Raw genomic sequence first — 13,543 nt, 5'->3', positions numbered from 1 at the left:
TTTTGTGGAAACTGAGATGCATTCAAACAGTTTGTGATAAGATTTTTTTTTTTTTTTTTTTTTTATAAAATATTTTTTTTATGGTTCTCTGTGTCTGTCATTTTCAAAACCAATTATCTGATAAAACAATTTAAAAGCACTTAAAATGTTTTTTTTTTTTTTTTTTTTTGTCAGAGCCCTTGTAATTCTTAATTTTGACATTAATTTTCATTTTTACACCAGACATAAGTCAGTTCAAAATATCGGTTATCGCTCTACGTGATCTGTAATAATCGGTATCAGCATGGGCCTTGAAAAACACATATTGATCGACCCTTGAACATTTATGTTATGAAAGTAAAATAAAAGCTCTTTATTTTATTCAAAGAATCCTGAATAAAAGGACCACAATCATTCACAACATATTACAGTTTTTTTTTTGTATTGTAATAATATTTCTAAATATTACTATTTAAAAAAAATTTACAATTAAATAATAAAAAATGTTCTCACCAAATCAGAATATCAGCATATAAGAATGTTTTCTGATCATGTGACACTGAAGACAGGAGCTGCTGAAAATTCCACTGCCATCACAGGAATATATACAGTATACATATTTATATATATATATATATATATATATATATATATATATATATATATATATATATATATATATTAGTGCTGTCAATCGATTAAAAAAAATTAACTAATTAATCGCACAATTTTTTAAAATTAATCGCGATTAATCGCGATTAATCGCAATTAAAAGACTGAAACTTTTTGGATATGTAAATGTAAAATGTAAATAATTAATGTAAACTCAAGACAAAGAAACTATTTAAATTCAAAATATGATTGTTTATTGGAATTTTAGTTTAACTTGTAACACAGATTTTCTCATGTAAACAACATACCTGCAATAAACCATCAATATCCTCCAAATTAACTGTTGGCTTGAAAGCCATATTTATTACAGAAATAAAAACACAGGCATGTAAGTACCATTTGAATTTCAAAACAATCAATGCCAATAAAAAACAAAAATGATTTCCATGTTGAATTCTAAGTGGACTGCAAAAAAATTCCAAAGTATAGTCATTGCCAGTGCTTTAAGTGGGCCAGTACGCACCGGTACCGCCACTTCCAAATATAGCTCTTGAGCGTACCGCCACCTCTCCGTGCGCCCAGAACGTGCTTGTAGCGTACCGGTACGCTCATTTGGACATCTGTTTTAATAGAGGTTTTAATCTTTTACCTGCACTGCCGATTTTCAGAGCGCCCTTCACAATGCAAGCTTCCTAATTCATCCCACCCAGAGCAGAAACTACATTACCCATTCACCCTTAAGTTATACAAGTGAATAGCGCATTCTTCGCTTTTCCCACTGTTAAGTGTCAACAACTCAACGTGGCCGGAGAAGGTGTGTGAAACTCCTTGTGAGTTATACTAAAGCAAAATCTTGAGTATTTATTGTCTGATAAACATTAAAAACTGTCTGCGGAGGTTGAGTCGTCCTGCAGCCCCCGCTGGCTGCTCATTGGCTGCCGCATCTTTTTTCTAAGTTCTAAAAAAATACCGTAGACGGCAAGGCACAAATTTAGATATTCATTTATCTAATTAATCTATAGCCTATGCACAAAGACAATATGATCTTTTTGTCCCCTTTTTGTTTTAAAGCTTGATGAAGAGAGAGAGCGCAAGTTGCTGCAGCTGCGAGTGATGCACGCGCACAGGAGTGATTGACAGTTCGCGGCACTGTGTACAAAAAATACTCCGCTACACAATTATTTCTTTATTTTCGTTTAAGCTTATTAACGTTAGCGTTACAGAAAGGTCTGATTTACGCACTGTTACAGTCATACAGTCATAATGTTTCTTGTGGCAGACTGAAGAGTAATCCGGCAGAGTTTTATACTGAAACTTTCCGTCTAAAAGTCCTTCCTTGGTCTTATCCATATTTCTTTGCACGATGAACATACATAGGCCACAACTGGAAATAAAAAAAACTGCAACCGCGTTAATTGCGTTATTTTATTTTAACGCGTTAAATATTTCAAATTAATCGAATGCGTTAACGCGCTAATTTTGACAGCACTAATATATATATATGTATATATATACACACACACACACATATTATATAGATTTACATCACCTATGTAATAGATAGATATAACAAAAAGGGATTTAACAGGACAGTGCACAATTGCTCCAAACTCCCACAAACAGATCGTGTCCAATCACAAACAGCACATTCAATCCATTTCTCTGCCTTGTACTGTGCTTGTCAGAAACGTGGACAGCGGGGCAGGTGAGTGGCAGTCGAGTGGCAGTCAGATGGTCAGCAGCAATGCCTCGAGGGGGTTGATGTCTTCTGCTAAATGTGTTTTGATAGGACCTGTCCTCTTACAGAAACTTCAAAACACCTGTGAGGACCTGCAGCCCCCAGCTACGCACCTGATCCGCATCCACCCGAGCTCGCACACGCTCATTAAACACACCTGACGCCATCAAAGAGCAAGCGCAGAGGTAAAATGAAGGGGCAAGTTTGTTTGATGCCGCTAGTGGAAAAGAAATTCACATTTAAAAGTGCATTCAGTAGTTTTGTGCTCATTTTAAAAAGCTTTACGATGTAAGAAATAAAAAGTTATTTTGGTGTACACTCACATGAGATAAATACAGTACTCATAACAGTTTATAAAATTAGTTTTGATTATGTATGGTGCTGGTCGCCCCCCAATGCATTTGGCCTTCTTGTTTATTGGCTGTCAGCTCTGTAGATGCACTAATAGTGTAGTGTTGTATGTTTATGTGAAGAGCGAACATTAGATAATGGACATACAGACTTACTGTTGTCCTTCATCAGTGGAAACAACAAAAGAATCTGTACCTTTATGGCTGAAGATGAAGAAAAGGTCTGAAGCCAGACAAAAAAAGGAAAATGGTGAATGGTAAAAAAATCTGATGATGGAGAAAATCCTGACTAGCGGTGCCCAAGTGGCCTATTATTGTAAGGAAATTAATGATTGTCCCTAGCTGGCAGTGCAGGGTTTATCAACATTGTGGTATCCGCACTAGCAGCGATGCTAACGCTAGCTATTACAGAACTACTGAATGCACGTTTAAGACACGTTTAATACAATATAACTGCAAACTCTGGACTCACAAAAAAACAAAACAAAAAAGTCTTTAAAAACTTCTTGCGATCAGCAGTTTAAAAAGTTTTGTGAAATTCAAATATCAGAATAGAACTACATGTAGCAACGTTCCTTTTAAACAACACTGTCCATGGAAATTTATGCATTTAGCAGTCACTTTTATCCAAAGCAACTCACATTGCATTCAAGCTAACAATTTTCTCCTAACGTGTTCCCTGGGATTCGAACCCTCAACCTTGCGCTTGCTAACACAATGCTCTACCAATTGAGCTACAGGAACACTATGGTAACAAACTAAACTGTAAAATGGGTAATGTTTAAAACAACTTTACAGTTCAAATACTACAGTTTTTGACAAAGTTGAAAAAGTTTTATAAATTGCTAAAACTCACATTTTAGCTTAATAAATGATACATGTAGGGATATGCAAACTATCCCTTTAATGTTAATAAAACAACAAGACAGAGAACAATCACTCACTGCTCTCGACTGAAGAACTTTAATACAGTTGCTTTAATTAGAATCAATGTATTACTTATACACTGAAGGTGTATATAGTGTTACATTTTTATATTTGTTCATTCAATTTCATGTATGCTACTGTTTGTTTTGTTTGTATTTTATTTGAATTGTAATTTGCATTTTTTTTTATTTTATTTTTTTATTAAAAAGATAAGATATCATCAGATATCATCGCCCACTTTGGCCTAAATGTCTTCCATTCTTTTATATTTAATATTGTGTTACCTTTTCAGGATTTGTTTTTAAAATAGGGAAATTTGTTTGGCTGTGCTGCTCAGACAACTTGCAAAATAGTAACTAAAATGACAAAGAATCATGATAAAAAAGTATATTATATATAAGCTTTAATTGTTCTAAAAAAAAATTATATATATTTTTTTTTACCTTGAAAATGCTAATTCACTCTGACAATAAGTGGAAAGCGCAGAACTAAGTTCTTTGGATTTCAATGGCAGAATGGTGAATTTTCCTGGAAATCGATAAGACTATTCTTTATATTTAACATTGTGTCTTCATCTTCCTCTGGGTTTCAAGCTTTGTCTCTTTCTATTTTTGTGTAAAAATGTTATGTGACCAAAACAGAAGTAGCCAGAAGATCAATAGAAATAACACAGCAGGATTCCCTTGGTATCAGACCAGATGAAACCTCCAATTTCAGGTAGGCTTGTAAAAAAAAAAAGGAAGAAATCCTCTGGTCGTCTAAGGTCATTACATAGTCCCTCTCGGTCAAGAACGGTAACATCTAACAGCTGCACAAATGCAGCGCACACCCCTTCAGGTTAGAGATTACCCCAAAACTCTCTCCAGTAATGATCTCATTATGTGCTGGCCGCATTCGGTGATGTCTTTCTTGATTAGTGCCTCTCCTACATTCACCCGTGCCAGGAGGAGATTGCTGATTCTGATCTTTCGTTCTAAAAAGGTCACGTCCGTACCCAGGGGCAATCACAGGAGGAAACTGCACACGACTGCTGTCCTGCTGAACTCGTGTCAGGGTAGCTGACCAAAGATCAGTGTAATGGATCTGGAGGTAATGAAAAGAAAGTGGCTGATAGCTGAAATAGCAGTTTGTGTTTCTAAGCTCCAAAACACACTTGAGTTGGTGAACCCAAACACCTCCAGCCACGCAGACTCGATTTCACGCGTCGCTGTTTTCCAAAATGTGTCAGAACAAGGAGGTCTACAATAGCTGGAGAAGTCTTTCTGTTCTCAATGGCAGCTGCTCAGCTAGCGCAGTACTTAAACTGCTGACATTTTAACAACGAGCTACGTAGATCATGTTTTCATTTCAATAAAATAAACAAGAATATGTGTGACCAACTTCTTGTGAAATCTGCGTAGAAAATCCTCCCTGCGTCCTTACAAAAATTCCAGATGTGTGGATTCTTTTGAAATGACGGCACAAACTCACACACACAAATTGTTTTGCAAGTCATTCCGAGCGAATTATTAAAAGAATCACTTCTAAAGAGCCATTTGTTCATGAAGCGGACTACGCTGGTTGCGGTATACATTTATGAATGCAGCCAGAGTAGACAACGCAATAAATATACGTTGTCTTTGATTTACTTTGAGGCTCCTAACCTTTTTATCTCAGTACATTTGCATCAGACTGCAATCTTAAAAATGAATTCTTTTGGCATCTCATTATAGATCCAAACTTTCACACCTGAGATTACGTGAAGTACATTTCTAGCCAAAGCCTTCACAATTCATCCACGAAGCGACACTCAGTATACCGTGTTTATATAAAGTGATTCTCCATATTGATTTTGGACTAGTATAACCCTTTTTCTTTTGAATCACGTATTGGTTTGAATTGTGTTTCAAGGCTGAAGGAAAATGTACAGGTAGTTTTCTTCTAGGACATCATGCAATAATGGTGTAAGTTATAGGCAGGCTGTACCCCGAACAGGACGGCCCAGCCCAAGCAGACTGCCTGCCACGCTCTTCTGACAGACAGGCGACGCATTAGACTGTCAACATCTCTGGTGCACTGGGAGTAGTGTCGCTCCACGCTGACAGGCACAACAGAGTCATTCCTTCTGCACTACACTCTGTGTTTCCCCTCGGGCTGTCACTGTTCAGACCGCCGGCCTGTGGGACACTTCAGTTTCCTGTGGACTCAACAGCAGGAAGAGCATGCTGCTATATCTGTTTGAGAGCTATGAGTCAGTGTCGCTAATTCTGATAGTCTAATGTAGCTGTGCTTAAAAACTAGATATCGTAGCAGGATAGTCCCCCATGTGGCAGCCAGCTGGGGTGGGTAAAAACACTCTGGCATGGTAAGAAGTACGTACTTCCATCAGACGAGCAACATAGCTAGGTCCACGCAAGCATCTTCTGTGCCGATTGTGAGGAAAATGCATGGAATTCTGCAAAATGGATTTAAAAGTGGAGGAGTAGGGATGTAAGGATCAACCGCAAGCCGGTTGAAAATCGATTCAAATATGCAAATATTCAAATTAGTTGAGATGCTAAACAAATTGCGATTCAATTAGGGGAAGGAGTTTATGAATATATGTCTGAGGGGAACTTTAGAAAAGTTTAGATGGTATTTTTATTTTCATCTTGCCTAGTATAATGCATATTAAAGTTCATAAGTGCAGTGCTGCTTTGATTACAGCGGAAACCAAGTAAACACTTTAAGCGCCACCTGCTGGCAGAGAGTGAATCTGCGTCTCATTTAGCTCGTCTGCTGTTTCTGTTTCATGCAGATATTTTTTATGTATAGTTTCACAAAAACTGAAGTCAAAACATTCTGGGTTTTTTTTATTTATTATTCGATCTAGCCTAATTGAGATGAAAAACTGCTCGTTTTGCATGTATGCAGCATCTTTGTTTGGATCATGATTAAAATACAGTGGTTGCCTCTTATTTTAAATGGAAAGACCCCAGACAAAGCCTTATTTTTTATGAAGAGATTAGTTTTATTTCTGTTACATATTCATTTGATTTGGGGCTTGTTTTAAATTTCAGTTTAGTTTTGTTATTTGCAATTATATTATATTTATATTGTGTTACTTAGCAGACGTGTTTGTCCAAAGCAACTTATAAATGAGGACAATAGAAGCAATCAAAACCAACAAAAGAGCAATAACAAGCAAATGCTACATTCGTATTATTATTGTTATATTTCAATTTCACGAAGAAATGTTCAGCATTTCGTCCAAGCAATAATAAAAGGACACATTTAAAATCATCAAATTAAAATTGTGAATCGAACCGTGAGCTGAGTGAATCGTTACATTCCTAATGTTGAGATGTGTTAAATGGAGTATAACTTGGAGCATAACAATTTTAGGTAACGGATAGCAAATTCAGATTTGTTTAAAGCTCCCATGATATCAAAACATACTATGAAAGCTGACAACTAATTTTTTTGTCCAATCAAACGCTGTATAGAATAGAGTACACTTTTTTTTAACAGCCCTTGATCCAAAAGTATTTTCCCTTTAATATTTCTAATTGGGATTTGTGTTTGCTAAAGAGCTATAAGGCATGACCTAAACCGTTATTTTGGCATGATTCGCTTTTTCTGGTTCTCTGAATCTCTGACTGGTGAAGATATTTCTGAAAATGATGGGTTTTTCACCAGGAATTAACATTAACAGTTAAACGTTTACAAAAAAATGGGTCGCAGTAATGAAAATTGATGGCTTCAACAAAAGCATATTCCATCAATTAAACACCTGTAGCTCATATGTCTTTCTTTAAAGGTTTATAAGTTCCCTTCTGTAGAAAATATATGGAATTGATACTCCCTTAACCTAGCTGTTGCCATCTATAAGAACATCCCTCCTACTAATACTACCTCCGACTAGAATAACAAATCATAGTCTCAAGATTATGATGTAAACTGAAGTCAAATGGGATGTTAAATAATGTCGCCCCCAACTTCCTGTTTCAATAGAAAATCTGTCAACACAGGACTAAAAATTGCAAAAATCGAGCAAATTCATGGGATCTTTTATAACCAAACATCATAAGTGTAGATGTTTTTGAGCTCTGTGAAATCTGTGGCACACCCTGGTTAGAAGTAATTTACTGTGCATTAGACTCTTTCACATAATTTGCGTCAACATTTCCCAATGCATGGAGCTCTACGGACTGAAATGCGTCAATCAATTGACATTATGAGGGTGGTGCCTGGCCAAAAACCAAAAATATGCCACATTCCTGATAGCTAGCCTAGCAAGCATGTAAAAATCACTTTTCCATGATGGTATCTGCAAAGCTTTTCACATGGAAATCAAAGCTCCATGTGACACAGACACCGAAAATCATTAGTTCTACCTGTTGCTGAGGGTACTGCATCCCTCCCATGCCCACTTGACCACGCCCCTGCATTCCCATTGGGTATCGATGAGGAGCAGGTGATCCGTATGGCTGTCCTGGATAAGTCCCACCTGCCTGAGAGTAGGGACTGTTGCCCATCCCATACATCTGAGAACGCTTCATGGCCATAGGGTCCATAGGTGCCACCTGTAGAGAGGAGTATCAGCTCATTAAAATAAAGAACAGCAATAGCACTGATTTCCAACGTACGGTAGTCTGCGCGAACACATTTATATGACTATTAGGCCTGAGCAGACTGGAATACAAATAGCAATCATAAGGTCGAGTGGTTCAGTAAATAGAGAGATTGAGGGCAACGTGCCATCGACTGATATTGGGGGGAGGGGGGGTCAGGTTTTCTCTCAAGTGTCTCATCTTCGCCAGAAAGACTGAGAACCATCCAAGCTAATCTTCTCATGTCACTGCCAAATTCAGGCCAATTGAATCAGCACTTACAGAAAATGTGACCAATTTGAGAAAGCCTGGGAGGCCACTATAAATGAACATTTTAACGTCAGCAGTCATGCCAGAGTGCTCTGCAGTCTCACACACACACACACACACACTTTCTCTGACTAGACAACTATATTGTCAAATCTGAGTTGCTGTAGTTTAGAGTTTGTGCACCATTAAGGTACCCCTGAAGAATCTGTAGTGGAACACTGTTAGAAGTTTCCAGGTTTCCAGAGAAGTTGAAGCCATCAATGACGAGTCCACTGTTTTATAATCATACAGATGCCATTTCCACCTCTAATTTATTCCTAACACTCCTCGTTAATGCACCATGGTCAGGTCCGTCATTAAAATCACCAATTAGGTACGTGAGGTCATGCTATGCTGTGAAAATAGTAACAGCTAAATGACTTTGTGGGCATATTGTGCAGCAGAGTGACTGTATTCACAAAATAGTGTTTCACAGTATTACTGTTGTTACTGTATTTTTGATCAAATAAATGCAGCTCTAGTGGGCATAAAATACTTCTTTCAAAAACATAAAAAATACTACCATCCTTAAACCTTTACAAGGTAGTGTAAATAATAAAAATTAAGTAGCCGTACGTAAAATGAATCAAAGATAGTAAATAGACAAAATATGATTTTGGAAATAGTTACATTACATTACATTAGGGCATTTAGCAGACACTTTTATCCAAAGCGACTTACAGTGCATTAAAGATAAAAAAAAAAAAAATAACCAGTATTGTGTTCTCTGGGAATTAAACCCACGACCTTTTGCACTGCTAATGCAATGCTATACCACTGAGACACGGGAACACATGAAATAAAAATAAAATAACATAAAGGTGATTTTGGTGAATTTTTTATTAATCACATTTTGCGTGGAGCCAGAGTGGCAGAACAACACACACTCGGAGGCCTGGGGAAATGGGCTTCATGCTGAAGATAAGCCATTAACAACTCAAGTTAATGCCCTTTCTCTAAAAATGCAAATGAGCATAAATGTCAACATCATCTTCATGTGTGTCTAAAGAATTGAAATTTGCCACAGACTCATTGACGTAATTCAAACCAGTCTGTAATTTTATTCCAACAATAATTCTTCAGCGAAGGCATCTCTAAATGTTTAGTCAATATGTGGGGTTCCATTTTTTTACAATTTCTGGAGCAACATATTTATAATTATTATTATAGTTATAATATTGTATTAATTTAACACAGATATAAGGGGGTTATAACAATTTCATTCAAATTCCTTTAAAAATTATCTAACAATTCAGATCAGTAGCAAAAAAATTAAATAATATCTAATAAAAACCAAAAGCGTGCAGTTGTAAGCATGGAGGAATGTGGCTGTATTTCTTGAGTTTATGTGGTTGGGACACTGAGCTTTTTTTTCTCCTAATTAATTGTAGGCAGACAGCCTAATGTATTTTAACATTATTAACAGACTTCATGAATCATTCATCTGCTAAGGTAGATCCAAGATGCTCTCAAAGCATCGTACAATATTTGTCAAGATTGAATGGAAGATGTGGGGGCTATCAGGTGTCTTGGCATCTCTTCCAGTCATGTTGCCCGTGGGCAGGCCTTGGGATCACCCTGGGCAATCCAGCACAAATCTTCTTCATGTGCCACTATGAAAGCATGGCTAATCTGCATGTGTAAAGGTCAGAACTGCTCATCTGTACAGAGAAGGGCCAGAACCAAAAAAAAAAGCATCTGATTGCATAGATGCTGAACTGGAAAACTGAAAGCAGGTAGCTTTTGCTTCATACTTATAGCTTATATGAGGGGGGAAAAAAAGTTATATTTTACCACTGGTTTTTGTCTACAAATGCAGATTTAGAACTCAAAATAGATAACAGAGCACATACTGGTTATAAACAACAAATTGTGTCAAATTATGTTACACCAAATTGTAACGTTATCAGCGTTTATTGTTTAACAAAGAAAAAACCTTCAGCATTTAGGTGGATGAATATTAATATATGCTAAACTATTCCAATAGATTCATCAGCTTCGCCCCTGGACCTGCATAAAAACATATTAAGCAGCAAAGTCAATTTATCGTTAAAATCATACTTGAAAAACTATAACTATGAAATCCAAGATTGTATTTTAAATCCAAGTATGTTGCCTATCTAGACCATATTTTTCAACATTATAGTCTTAAACTGACCAACCAAGAGCTGCCAAGGCAAGAGAGGATTTATTTTCTGGTATTATATTCTTAAAACCCAGTGGGCTTCCAACCTAGAAATCAGTTTTAGTGCAAAACCTAAAGCACAGCCTACCTAGACAGCATTTTGGGTCATTACAGTCTCAATTTCTCAACCTAGTGAGCTTCCTAGGTTTTGGGATCCAGCTTTCGTCACCATCTCACCCTACAATTTATTTATATTTTATTATTTTGTGCTTAATACAACCAGTACGGACAATATTTTAAGATATACTTAGTAAATGTGAAAACATTAATTACTGCACAATGAAGCCAGACGGGCGCAATGGCGCTAGCAATGCTAATCAGTAGCGCTGGTAACGTTACTGAAACAGACTAGCTCTCGTCTTTCAGACAGACAGTGCTCACTGGTGACCGATCACTCTAAACGAAACCGACATTTTATTTAGGAAGTAGAATTAAAGCGCAAAATCGCTTTGTTTCAATTGATCTCGGGGACGAACTTTACAAGCAGCTAATTTTATTTAGGAGCAGCGCAATGCTAGAATGTTCCATAATTTGATTGCCACCGAACGAGCGCTTTTATCGAAACGACGGCCGATTATTTATTCAATAGCATGACAATAGCTTCTTGGTAATAATGTTGTATTATTACACGGGCTATACGAATATGAGCACCTCAACCTATCAGCTCAGGCATATCTTAAAGCAGAAATGAAAGTCTCAGCGCACTGGGCGCAGGCTAACTCTCATGCTAACACCGTTAGCACAGTCACCTTGGGCAGAACTTGACATGTTCTTCTGCCTGTCAATCCGCACACAAGACCAAACCCCGCAATAACCTCAACTACGATAGAAGAAAACAAACTCAGCATGCTATCTGCCCATCCATATATATCATTTGTTTTCAATATAACGTTATATATTAAAGCTGGACGCTGTTAGCTAGTATTACGAGTAGCATCAGGCCACAGCTAGACCTGCATGTGAAACTTAACACACACGTTTAAACGTTCACCTGAGCTCTGCTGTTCCCGTTATTCCCGGGGCTCATGGCCGGGTGGTTTCTTTGTTGTGCTCCCCAGCCGTGCCCTGCAGCGGGGCTGTACGGGGAGCCCAGGTCTTTGCCCAGACCCATACCGGTCTGCTGTTGCTGCTGCTGCGGGGTGCTGTAGTCCTGATAACCGCTGCCATACCCGCGCATCATCGGACTCGGAGAGGTCAGGAGCTGGTTTAGGGTGGGTGTAGCTCCAGAGGGGTGCTGTTGGTTTTGTCCAGAAAACCTCTGGAAGCCCCCAACATTGGCACCGGGAGCAGGGGTAGTAGAGGCCATAGCAGCCTTTCCATGACTAGCAGCGGCAGTAGGCGAGTTGGTACCTGGGCCCATCATGTTCCCCTGCCGCGACGGGCTCATCATTCCGTATCCAGCGCCACCGTACCCCGGCCGGTAGTTGGGATAGTGGTTGTACGGATTATTATGGTACCCTTCGTGGGAGTTTTGAACTTGATCCATGCTGCCCTGTGCTTGATGCATTAAAGCCGTCCTAGGGCTTTGTTGTCCGCCATGTTGATCAAAGCAAGGCCCTCCTCTTCCATTCCCGTAATAATGATTAAACTCAGAAACGGAGCTGTTCCCGCTTTGGGACGCGCTGCCGCCGCCGCCGCCGCCGCCGCTGATGTTGTTGTTGTTGTTGTTGCTCGTTGGTCCAAAGTGTGAGTGCTCGTACCTGCTGCCCATCCGATCCCCCCCGGTTTTGGACGAGCGATCCTCCTCGTCGCTCGTGTTCAGCAAACGCGGATCGAGCTGCGTCTCCAGAGCGTTTTCTTTCCCTCCATGCTGCTGTCGATTCCCCGGGTCCCCGCGCACGGGCGTCGGGTTGATGTTGTTGTTGTGGTGGTGGTAGACGGCTCGCTGCTGGTGCTGCTGATGGAGTGATGCTTGCGACTGTTGCTGTGGAGGTGTGCGATGATGAGGCGAAGGAGGGGGATCTCCGCTAACAACATTTTTCACTTGATGATTCGCGAGCAGACCCGTCTCCATACTCGAAGACGCGGTTAAATGAGCAGAAAAGGCTGTGTGCGTTGATTGTCAGCGTCCGTGGTTTCGCGGAGACTACAGACGCATGCTGATGCCCATCTACATTATTCATCGAGGCAGCGCTGTACCCCTGCACAGCCCCGCATCACAGCGATTCCTCCTCATTCTCACCATCAGATTTTGGATGGAGCCCTTGCCCCCGCTGTCCTGTCAGGGGATGGATGTGTGCTGCATGGGCACGAGCTGTGAAAACAATTACTGAGGCGTTGAAACAGAGAGAAAAAAAGCTAAAATATGCGTTTAACTGGTGGTGTTTCGAGGGGAGCAGAAGCGTTAATTTGTTCTCACATGTTCAAAAGTTTAGTTTTAATACCAAACTTCCAATTCCCAGAGCCAAGTGTGAACGTGTAGAAATGTGCATGAGACCCCTACAGAGCCCCTTTGCTCCAGCATGGCATTATCAGGCATCTCTGCTCTGCGCTCAGTCTGCTTGAAGAGCCGGACCGGATGTGTCGGAATTTGGGGATTTCTGTATTTACATCTGTTATTCATCTCATTTTGAACAGTTGATGGATTAAACTAGTGACCTGCAATCTAGTGAAGCTGCATCTGACCTGGTTTATTTTACACAAAGAGGTGCATTTAGTTTTTAATGCATTAACAAATACAGAAATAATGTTAAGGAATTAATGTTGTAAATATGGATACATAAACATTATGAATGCAAACATTAAATATAAAAAATATGACATTTTAAAAAGTATGCACAAAAAAATATATATATACAAATGTCATCTGGGTGATAGATTTTCTAACAGGTTGCTCTACCTTATTAACTCTTTAGGATGCATGTATAACTTA

The 13,543-nt window shown here is 38.9% G+C and overlaps 1 protein-coding gene across 4 annotated transcripts in view; it reads right to left on the bottom strand.

The window, feature by feature from the left end:
* Positions 1 to 13,325, bottom strand: part of LOC113063417 (AT-rich interactive domain-containing protein 1B-like) — a 73,535-nt gene extending 60,210 nt beyond the window's left edge. For 2 of the 4 annotated variants that reach the window (XM_026233788.1, XM_026233790.1), the window contains exons 1-2: positions 11,663 to 12,685; positions 7,962 to 8,150 (exon numbers count right to left, since the gene is read on the bottom strand). In XM_026233788.1, the coding sequence (XP_026089573.1) occupies positions 7,962 to 8,150; positions 11,663 to 12,685 (1,212 nt within the window). Of the gene's footprint in view, positions 1 to 7,961; positions 8,151 to 11,662 lie in introns of all 4 variants that reach the window. The other 2 variants (XM_026233789.1, XM_026233791.1) reach the window with 2 other exon arrangements.
* Between the last annotated feature and the right edge of the window lie 218 nt (positions 13,326 to 13,543).

This window comes from Carassius auratus, chromosome 45 (assembly GCF_003368295.1).
Source record: "Carassius auratus strain Wakin chromosome 45, ASM336829v1, whole genome shotgun sequence".
In the NCBI taxonomy this organism is placed as follows: Eukaryota; Metazoa; Chordata; class Actinopteri; order Cypriniformes; family Cyprinidae; genus Carassius; species Carassius auratus.
Note: the sequence above shows the minus strand (reverse complement) of the source record. Positions and strands in the feature narration are given on the sequence as shown.